Genomic DNA, 11,581 nt, shown 5'->3' on the forward strand with positions numbered 1-11,581 from the left:
AAACATGTGCATTTGACTCCTCTGCAGCCGTCATCTTCCCATCAATCACAGGTGCAGATCAGTGCTTGTCGTCCTGGGCGTTGCAGTTCGTCTAGACGCTTGCCATGCTGTTGGTTGTCCTGTGGCACGTGCAGTCTCTGGTACAGATGCTCTAGACATGGTCAGGGACGCCCGTGCAGTACAACCCCGCCTCCACTATAAAGCCGCTTGACCGCGGGCGTTATATACCGTACAGTGCTTACACATGAACTGGTATGCAGAATTTGCATGGCGCACTTGTATAAAAATGTACCTATACTTACACACACACACGAGGAATATATGATGTGATACAGAGGTTTCTTTAGATGCACAGACCCCGTAAGACCCCGCAAGACAGCCCTGTGGACGGTCCTGCGATAATTACATATTACCTATCAGGAATCATTTGAAATGCTCGCTGGAGAGAAGGGTCGTCTCGGAGTGAAGCGAGGGTATAGATTCGTCATGGCTGAATGAATCCTCACTGTGTTTTATGTATTCTATTTATTTATTTTAAAGAGAGAGTGTCTGTCCAGTTCCTCAGCCCGGCTTCACGTCCACTCCCTGAGTTTATTACAGGTGCTAGATTATAGCCTCGGCTCGAGTAAGTGCAGCGCGTTTAAAATTATCGGAGGGGCAAAGCAAGCGGGAGGCTCCCTGTGTGTGCGTCTTTATTGGACTGACCGACGACGCGCTGCAGGTGTCTGATTCATCTTCATAAAGTGAAAAGTCTATTGTCTGCCAACCCGTCACATAGCTAAATTATAGTTGGCTGAATGAAACACAAGGACGAGGGTACACAGAGCCCGGCACAATCCGGTACTGTACAGCGCTGTTCTGTGTTCATCTCTACAGACCTCTGCCGCTAGCTACACAGTAGAAGACGCAGACTCCTGATAAATCTATTTTTTAAATAAATAAACAAATTGGAGACGAGGCTACGTTGAAACTGACTGTCTTAGGGAAGCAAATAAAAGGAAAACAAACAAACCAGACCGAAATAAATAAACAAACAAACAAACAAACAAATAAATAAATAAAGCATCGACATGAGCTTTCTTCCAAAAAGCGAATCCAAAACGTCTTTACTGAAATCGGCAGCTGCTGCGAAGAAAACGGCTTCCGACTCAGTCTCCGGGAGGAGAAGCAATCACCACCCCGGCAACCACAGCGGGAGGAGCGGTGGAGGCGGCAGCGGCTGTCACGGAGAGCCCCGTTGGCCGGCTGACGGGGATGTCAGCACCCGCAGACCCCTGTGTCACCCGGGGGCCAGCCGGGAGAACGGGGCGAGGCAGGGCAGCAGGAATGAATCGCATGCCACGGCTGCCCCCGGGCATCATCCAGACCAACATCAGGCGGCATCAGGATTGAGCGGTCAGGAGCAATGCAAAACTTCAAAGCATCACCACCACCGGCACCATCACCATCGCCATCACAACCATCAACACCACCCTGCACCGGGACATCCTCCCCCCCAGCACAGCGCCTCGGACCGCGGGCATCCAGACAGCCTGCCCGCCTCCACCAACGCCGCTGCCCCGCAGTCTAAACAGTACGAGGACCTGGAGTGCTTCTACGAGTCGGCGCGGGAGAAATCCCGAGCCGGTTCTTCTCTGAGCCTCGCCTCCAGCCATTCGGGGAACAACCCGCGGCAGACCCCTTCCTCCTCCCCGCTCGCCAAGTCTTCCAGCCGCGCGTCCGGGAAGGCGTGCAAAAGCAGCACCAGCGCCGGGTGTGCAGAGTCCAGCCTGTCCCATAATCTCAGACCCATCCTCAACCCGGTGTACGGCCAGGTAAGGAAGAAACGTATTATTATTATTATTATTATTATTATTATTATTATTATTATTATAACTAAGTTAAAATAATTATTATGAAAAGGAAACCCTATTTTTAAAAGGATGCTGCTTGCGATTCCGTGGTTCATAAGATTTTAATTAATCGTTTTAGAGAATGGGCCGGCCTTTCTGGTACCGTTCTAAATTGGTTCAAATCATATTTATCGAATAGACACAATTTTATTGCCTTAGGAGAATCTGCATCTGGATTAGCCAATTTTAAAAGTGGAGTCCCGCTGGGCTCCACTCTTGGTCCCATGTTATTCTCTTTATACATGATTCCACCTGGGGAGATTATTCGGAAACAGGGGGTGAATTCTCACAGCTATGAAGATGATACACAGATTTATATATCTGTTAAACCAGGTGACACAACAGCTATCAATGTCTTATTCAAGCGTCTTGCTGGTATTAGAAGCTGGATGTCTCTATTTTTTACAGTTACATCAGGATAAGACAGAAGTCCTACTTTTAGGCTCTAAGCAATAGAGTCCAAACATTGATTTAGGTTTGTTAAAATCTGAGGTGAGAAACTTGGGGGTTATTTTTGACTCTGAACTTTGCTTTGAATCTCATATTAAACATATTACTAGGGTCTATTTCTTGAGGAATATTGCTAACGTTAGACCTCTTCTGTCCTTGGATGATGCTGAAAAATGAGTACATGCTTTTATTTTTTCTAGATTAGATTGCCGCTTTATTTTCTGGATTTGCACCACCCCTGCAGCTTGTGCAAAATGCAGCTGCGAGAATGAGAACGAGAACAAAAAAAGGGCTCTCATTACTGCTGTGTTGGCTTCATTGCATTGGCTTCTTGTGCGTTATAGGATTGGTTTTATTACTAGTATTTAAAGCATTGAATGGATTAGCTCCAGACCCCTTGTATGACATGCTAGTTCCATACCAGCAGGAACACATTCTCAGCTCTGCTGATGCTGGCCTCCTGGGTATTCCGAGGGTCAACCCTAAAAGGATGGGAGAGCCTGCTTTCTGTTTTAATGCCCCCACACTTTGGAACTCTATACCAGCTTCTATTAGAGGCTCACCCTCAACTGTTATTTTTAAATCTCGATTAAAATCATGTTTTTATAATATTGCTTTTTCTTAATATTAGCATGTTTCAGTTTGAGTTTTGGTGTTATTTCTGCTTTTAGTAAGTGTGCTTCTTTTGTTTCTGTGTTTTATTCTGCTTGCAAAGCGCTTTTGCACTTGAATTGCGCTACGTAAATAAAGATTTATTATTATTATTATTATTATTATTATTATTTATTATTATTATTATTATTATTATTATTGTCATTTACAGTATGTATTCAATTCTGTTGTATTGTAGGAATTGCATTTGATGTGAAAATGAGCTTCTTATAATGCCTGTTGTTCAAACCTGTGTGTTGACTCCTCTCTGGGTAAATCTCTGTGTTCAGGATGTCTAATGATTTCCTGTTGGCAGCTCTTGCATTAGTTTAAGCTTGCCCGTTGCACACAGTTGTATCATTAATTGCACAACAGTTTTGCTAGTAGGAGTAGCTTTGATACATCTATGGAAACAGTTGTAGTGATTCCGCTGCAGAAGGCGGTCCACTATGATCCTGCAGCCTGCACTCGACTCTTGTTCCATTGGATTCCTGTCGCTGTGCTGACAGGCTCTGTGTGACTCACACAGGCTCTTTGCATATGCTTGTGTATTTGTGTTGACTCAAACAGTCTGTGCCGGTCATTGCCACTCACAGAAACTCAGCTCCCCATTAAAAACAAAGCGTTTGATTTTTGGTTGTATTAGTTCAATTTGATCTGTACGTGGTGCAGTGCATTTCTTCAGCACTTCCAGTGCTCTTGTCTATGTGGTGTTTGATTAATGGACAGCCTGCTTTAGACTGCTCTGCAGTTTGCAGTGGATGTATTATTTGGGACTAGCCACACTGCCAAGCTTCCCCACTCTGAACTCTCCCAAGGGCACAGTGGGAATGGCGTGGATATCCGTCGATACCATATTCTACACATGGGAGATACAGGGTGGTGGGGGTGCCACACCTCGAACCCCTGGCTTTCTGCGCATGTCTCAATAGAACTGGCCCTGTGTCTACGTCTCAACTGTCTGTAGCCTCTCTTTGACTGACAGGTGATTTGTGCCAGGCAGGACCTTGTCTCTTGGTTACCACAGTAACCAGCAGCGCTGTGCTTGTGTGCGTGTGTGTGTGTGTGTGTGTGTGTGTGTGTGTGTGTGTGTGTGTGTGTGTGTGTGTGTGTGTGTGTGTGTGTGTGTGTGTGTGTGTGTGTGTGTGTGTGTGCGTGTGTGTGTGCGTGTGTGTGTCAGGGCAGCAAGCAGTCGTGCTCCAGGGAATGTTGATACCTGCGCGTGTGGCAATGTTGAATGTGTATGTAACCAGGCAGGCAGGCAGGGAGCTGAGAGAGATCAGGAGAGAGCTGTGTTGAGCTCAGCTCAGCCATGCTGTGCAATGAGCAGCAGCAGTTTATTGTATTTCTTTTGATGGATATGCTGGATATTCTCCAGAAACCAGAATCCAGCCGTGGCAGCCTGTGACTCACAAGAGGATCAGGCAGCAAGGGCAAGCAGGATTAGCTCAGTCTCTCCTTCTCTCTCCTTTCTCTTTCTCTCTTTCCCCTGCTCTCCTCTCTCTGTCTGCTGTCTGACTCAGTATTGTGGAGTGAAACTGAATGCCAGTCAGCTGGGTCATTAGCATTCCTGACAAGTATCCCACAGAACTGAGACTCAATTACCTGCAGTTACCTAGAAATGAGCGTGGTGAGGATCCTGGTGAGTCTGCCTTCTCTTTCTCCTCCTCCTCTTCCTCCTCCTCCTCCTCTATATCAGTCCTATCTGATTATTTTTGAGGCCTTGCTAACATCGTTAAACACAATTTAAAGCGGTCAGTGATGGACCAGGCTTGTGAATTACAGGGCGGTCTTATTAAGATGCACGCAGCTGTTTAGATCATTAAAATAGACCCCTGAAGGTCAGCAAGTGAAATCAGAGCATGGGTATGTGATTGGTTTATTCCTCATAACAGTAGCTAGGCAGGCAGGCAGGCAGGCTGGCTGCTCTCAGTGTACCTTGAGACACCTCAAGGTGAAAGCGATGGCTCTGGTGCACAGACCCCTCCTCCTCTCCCTCAGTCTTTAGAGCCGTGTTTTAATGCAGGCTGTGGCTCCCGGGGGACCTATAGGACACATCAGCAGCATGTCACATCTCCAGAGGGCTGTGATAACTATGTTCTTCTTGATATTGCTGCTGTGCTGCGTCACAGTGTGGTTTTATTGCTGCTGGCTGCTGTGCTCCTGAGTGGAGTGACAATCACAGCAACATGTACTGATATATTTTTTTATAACATAGAGTTAAACAAGAAGCTCATTGCACCGTGACTTTACATCTGATACAAAGAGCTTCCCACTGGCGGCATGGCATCAACAGAAGGGTCTGCTGCTGTATATATACTTACAAACATATTGCAGAAGATTGTTTTTTACTTTGTAGGTCCTGTGCTGACGGTATCAGCTCTAGCTTGTTTGTGCTCTCTGCTGAATTGTTAACAATCGCCTCCTTCTGCTTTGAAGATGACCCCCACAACCTCCTGATGTACCACTGAGCAGGTGTGTCTGACTCACTGGGTACAAAGTGGGGTTCAAAGACTAGGTCTGGGCTAAAGCATCATGCACAGAAGGATGGTGTGAAGGGGTTAAGCAGGTCTCAGTAGCCATGCCCTGTAAGACTCGTTTAGCAGTGTGTTCCTCCTGGGGCAGTGATGGAGGAGAGCAGGGCAGAGCAGGCTGTGGGAACTGTGCTGCTGTGACGTATTCCCTCGCCTTTCCTCATGCTGCCAAACACAGAGGCAAGCGATTGTTGTTTGACTTTCCTTTAATGGGAAGCAAAAATCCTGTAGGGTCAAGTTAGGAGGCATGATCATCATTTTCTTTTTGCGTCTTCCGTCTGTTTAACTGTCCATGCAGCAGTGCAAAGCAAACACAATGCTGCTTGTACCTGGTTGGCAATATGCACTTCGATATCTCTTGCTATGGAAACTGTTGATTGCTTGTAATAGAAGGCAGTGGTTACATTGCTGGGCTGCAGTGTGGAAGGCAGTGGGTTTGAGTAGCTCAGTGGTTACAGTGCTGGGCTGCAGTGTGGAAGGCAGTGGTTTGAGTAGCTCAGTGGTTAGAGTCCTGGGCTGCAGTGTGGAAGGCAGTGGGTTTGAGTAGCTCAGTGGTTAGAGTCCTGGGCTGCAGTGTGGAAGGCAGTGGGTTTGAGTAGCTCAGTGGTTAGAGTCCTGGGCTGCAGTGTGGAAGGCAGTGGTTTGAGTAGCTCAGTGGTTACAGTGCTGGGCTGCAGTGTGGAAGGCAGTGGGTTTGAGTAGCTCAGTGGTTAGAGTCCTGGGCTGCAGTGTGGAAGGCAGTGGGTTTGAGTAGCTCAGTGGTTAGAGTGCTGGGCTGCAGTGTGGAAGGCAGTGGGTTTGAGTAGCTCAGTGGTTAGAGTGCTGGGCTGGGTTGAACACACTCATTGAAAAAGGCAGGTTGATCTGGTAATATTAAGCCTATATTTGCACAATTTAACAACAACATGGAGCAGGGTGATTTTACGCAGGAATTAACTCTCTCCAGCAGCGCAATGCAAGCTGTGTAAGCTGCAGAAGCAAGATCTCGTTTTTACCAGCATGAAAATATCCGCAGCCCACAGTGGTGTTCCTGCCCCAGTGCCGAGTGCGTTTCCTCAGAATTCATAAAAAGTGTTTCTTGTTTTGCTAGTGCTCTGAAGATGGAGTGTGTGTGCGTGTGTGTGTGTGCGTGTGTGTGTCTGTGTGCGTGTGTGTGTTAAGCTTGTGTGTGCGTTTGGATTAATGCCCCTTCTTTTCGCTGGTAACTGTGTGTCATATATTCCTGTGTGAGCCACCTTCCTTCCTCCCATCCATCCCTCTCTCCCTCGCTATATCTCAGTCTCTGTCCGTCTCTCCTCGTGTTGGGGAAGGAAGCAGATTTAAAATCTAATCAATTGTGAGTTCAGAGCATGTCTGCTCTGCTCTGGCCTCCTGGCTGGTGGGATTTCTAACTTGTTCACCCCTCGGCTCAGCCCCCCTCAGCCCCGTGTTCACCGGACCCCTCTGTATGGCACTGACCTGCTCCACATCTGGCTTTCCTCCTCGCAGGCAGGCAGGCAGCAGCAGCCCTCCTCCTCCTCCTCCTCATGGCAGTAGCTGGAGCTCAGCCCCAGTAGAGCATCTCCCCCAGCGCCTGCAGATAGAGTAGTTAGAGAGGGACAGGGTCACAGTAAGCTATGGGCAGCTGTGTGACGTCTCCACGCAGAAGCCTGTCCCAGAAGGTAAGGTGTCTGCTTTACTTGCTTTGCAAAGTGCTCTGCCTCTAGCCTGTGTGGATTCAAACTGATCTCCAATAGAATATTGTTGTGATGGCATCCGATTAGCTTATAAGCGAATATTTAAAATAATGAGCTCCCATAACAGTGTTGCAGTGCAGTTGTGTTTAATTTGTTCAGTCAGGCACCCTGAAGTCCTCACGGTGCGCTGCATGGTTGTTCCTCGCTCACCAATAGACGTGTGGATTGACTGATAGATTGATTGATTGATTGATTGATTGAATGAATGAATGAACTCCGAAAGCTGTCTGTAAAAGATGCCTCAAGATAATTTGTGCAGAATTCAGGGCTGTGCATGGAATCATGCAGCCAGCATATTCAATAGGAGAACTTGGTACTGGAGACTGGAGGAGGTCAACACAGTACAGTGTACAGAACTCAATACAGTACAGTACTGGGGATCCAAGAGCCAGCCAATTCAATACAGTACAGTACTGGGGATCTGAGAGCCAGCCAATTCAATACAGTACAGTACTGGGGATCTGAGAGCCAGCCAATTCAATACAGTACAGTACTGGGAATCCAAGAGCCAGCCAATTCAATACAGTACAGTACTGGGGATCTGAGAGCCAGCCAATTCAATACAGTACAGTACTGGGGATCTGAGAGCCAGCCAATTCAATACAGTACAGTACTGGGGATCCAAGAGCCAGCCAATTCAATACAGTACAGTACTGGGGATCCAAGAGCCAGCCAATTCAATACAGTACAGTACTGGGGATCCAAGAGCCAGCCAATTCAATACAGTACAGTACTGGGGATCCAAGAGCCAGCCAATTCAATACAGTACAGTACTGGGGATCTGAGAGCCAGCCAATTCAATACAGTACAGTACTGGGGATCTGAGAGCCAGCCAATTCAATACAGTACAGTACTGGGGATCTGAGAGCCAGCCAATTCAATACAGTACAGTACTGGGGATCCAAGAGCCAGCCAATTCAATACAGTACAGTACTGGGGATCCAAGAGCCAGCCAATTCAATACAGTACAGTACTGGGGATCCAAGAGCCAGCCAATTCAATACAGTACAGTACTGGGGATCCAAGAGCCAGCCAATTCAATACAGTACAGTACTGGGGATCTGAGAGCCAGCCAATTCAATACAGTACAGTACTGGGGATCTGAGAGCCAGCCAATTCAATACAGTACAGTACTGGGGATCCAAGAGCCAGCCAATTCAATACAGTACAGTACTGGGGATCCAAGAGCCAGCCAATTCAATACAGTACAGTACTGGGGATCTGAGAGCCAGCCAATTCAATACAGTACAGTACTGGGGATCCAAGAGCCAGCCAATTCAATACAGTACAGTACTGGGGATCCAAGAGCCAGCCAATTCAATACAGTACAGTACTGGGGATCCAAGAGCCAGCCAATTCAATACAGTACAGTACTGGGGATCCAAGAGCCAGCCAATTCAATACAGTACAGTACTGGGGATCTGAGAGCCAGCCAATTCAATACAGTACAGTACTGGGGATCTGAGAGCCAGCCAATTCAATACAGTACAGTACTGGGGATCCAAGAGCCAGCCAATTCAATACAGTACAGTACTGGGGATCCAAGAGCCAGCCAATTCAATACAGTACAGTACTGGGGATCCAAGAGCCAGCCAATTCAATACAGTACAGTACTGGGGATCCAAGAGCCAGCCAATTCAATACAGTACAGTACTGGGGATCCAAGAGCCAGCCAATTCAATACAGTACAGTACTGGGGATCCAAGAGCCAGCCAATTCAATACAGTACAGTACTGGGGATCCAAGAGCCAGCCAATTCAATACAGTACAGTACTGGGGATCCAAGAGCCAGCCAATTCAATACAGTACAGTACTGGGGATCCAAGAGCCAGCCAATTCAATACAGTACAGTACTGGGGATCTGAGAGCCAGCCAATTCAATACAGTACAGTACTGGGGATCCAAGAGCCAGCCAATTCAATACAGTACAGTACTGGGGATCCAAGAGCCAGCCAATTCAATACAGTACAGTACTGGGGATCCAAGAGCCAGCCAATTCAATACAGTACAGTACTGGGGATCCAAGAGCCAGCCAATTCAATACAGTACAGTACTGGGGATCTGAGAGCCAGCCAATTCAATACAGTACAGTACTGGGGATCTGAGAGCCAGCCAATTCAATACAGTACAGTACTGGGGATCTGAGAGCCAGCCAATTCAATACAGTACAGTACTGGGGATCTGAGAGCCAGCCAATTCAATACAGTACAGTACTGGGGATCCAAGAGCCAGCCAATTCAATACAGTACAGTACTGGGGATCTGAGAGCCAGCCAATTCAATACAGTACAGTACTGGGGATCTGAGAGCCAGCCAATTCAATACAGTACAGTACTGGGGATCTGAGAGCCAGCCAATTCAATACAGTACAGTACTGGGGATCTGAGAGCCAGCCAATTCAATACAGTACAGTACTGGGGATCTGAGAGCCAGCCAATTCAATACAGTACAGTACTGGGGATCTGAGAGCCAGCCAATTCAATACAGTACAGTACTGGGGATCCAAGAGCCAGCCAATTCAATACAGTACAGTACTGGGGATCTGAGAGCCAGCCAATTCAATACAGTACAGTACTGGGGATCCAAGAGCCAGCCAATTCAATACAGTACAGTACTGGGGATCCAAGAGCCAGCCAATTCAATACAGTACAGTACTGGGGATCTGAGAGCCAGCCAATTCAATACAGTACAGTACTGGGGATCCAAGAGCCAGCCAATTCAATACAGTACAGTACTGGGGATCTGAGAGCCAGCCAATTCAATACAGTACAGTACTGGGGATCTGAGAGCCAGCCAATTCAATACAGTACAGTACTGGGGATCTGAGAGCCAGCCAATTCAATACAGTACAGTACTGGGGATCTGAGAGCCAGCCAATTCAATACAGTACAGTACTGGGGATCCAAGAGCCAGCCAATTCAATACAGTACAGTACTGGGGATCCAAGAGCCAGCCAATTCAATACAGTACAGTACTGGGGATCCAAGAGCCAGCCAATTCAATACAGTACAGTACTGGGGATCTGAGAGCCAGCCAATTCAATACAGTACAGTACTGGGGATCTGAGAGCCAGCCAATTCAATACAGTACAGTACTGGGGATCCAAGAGCCAGCCAATTCAATACAGTACAGTACTGGGGATCTGAGAGCCAGCCAATTCAATACAGTACAGTACTGGGGATCCAAGAGCCAGCCAATTCAATACAGTACAGTACTGGGGATCCAAGAGCCAGCCAATTCAATACAGTACAGTACTGGGGATCTGAGAGCCAGCCAATTCAATACAGTACAGTACTGGGGATCCAAGAGCCAGCCAATTCAATACAGTACAGTACTGGGGATCTGAGAGCCAGCCAATTCAATACAGTACAGTACTGGGGATCTGAGAGCCAGCCAATTCAATACAGTACAGTACTGGGGATCCAAGAGCCAGCCAATTCAATACAGTACAGTACTGGGGATCCAAGAGCCAGCCAATTCAATACAGTACAGTACTGGGGATCCAAGAGCCAGCCAATTCAATACAGTACAGTACTGGGGATCCAAGAGCCAGCCAATTCAATACAGTACAGTACTGGGGATCTGAGAGCCAGCCAATTCAATACAGTACAGTACTGGGGATCCAAGAGCCAGCCAATTCAATACAGTACAGTACTGGGGATCCAAGAGCCAGCCAATTCAATACAGTACAGTACTGGGGATCTGAGAGCCAGCCAATTCAATACAGTACAGTACTGGGGATCTGAGAGCCAGCCAATTCAATACAGTACAGTACTGGGGATCCAAGAGCCAGCCAATTCAATACAGTACAGTACTGGGGATCCAAGAGCCAGCCAATTCAATACAGTACAGTACTGGGGATCCAAGAGCCAGCCAATTCAATACAGTACAGTACTGGGGATCCAAGAGCCAGCCAATTCAATACAGTACAGTACTGGGGATCTGAGAGCCAGCCAATTCAATACAGTACAGTACTGGGGATCTGAGAGCCAGCCAATTCAATACAGTACAGTACTGGGGATCCAAGAGCCAGCCAATTCAATACAGTACAGTACTGGGGATCTGAGAGCCAGCCAATTCAATACAGTACAGTACTGGGGATCCAAGAGCCAGCCAATTCAATACAGTACAGTACTGGGGATCCAAGAGCCAGCCAATTCAATACAGTACAGTACTGGGGATCCAAGAGCCAGCCAATTCAATACAGTACAGTACTGGGGATCCAAGAGCCAGCCAATTCAATACAGTACAGTACTGGGGATCCAAGAGCCAGCCAATTCAATACAGTACAGTACTGGGGATCCAAGAGCCAGCCAATT

General features: G+C 47.4%; 1 protein-coding gene across 2 annotated transcripts in view; it reads left to right on the forward strand.

Moving 5' to 3' along the window:
* The first annotated feature begins 522 nt into the window (after nt 1-522).
* Nucleotides 523-11,581, forward strand: part of LOC121296968 (calcium-binding protein 1-like) — a 19,512-nt gene continuing 8,453 nt past the window's right edge. Inside the window, exon 1 of one of the 2 annotated variants that reach the window (XM_041222943.1) lies at nt 523-1,814. In XM_041222943.1, coding sequence (XP_041078877.1) covers nt 1,071-1,814 — 744 coding nt within the window. In that variant the 5' untranslated portion in view covers nt 523-1,070. The remainder of the gene's footprint in view (nt 1,815-11,581) is intronic. The other variant, XM_041222944.1, reaches the window with a different exon arrangement.

The sequence above is a fragment of the Polyodon spathula genome, chromosome 22 (genome assembly GCF_017654505.1).
Source record: "Polyodon spathula isolate WHYD16114869_AA chromosome 22, ASM1765450v1, whole genome shotgun sequence".
Classification (NCBI taxonomy): domain Eukaryota; kingdom Metazoa; phylum Chordata; class Actinopteri; order Acipenseriformes; family Polyodontidae; genus Polyodon; species Polyodon spathula.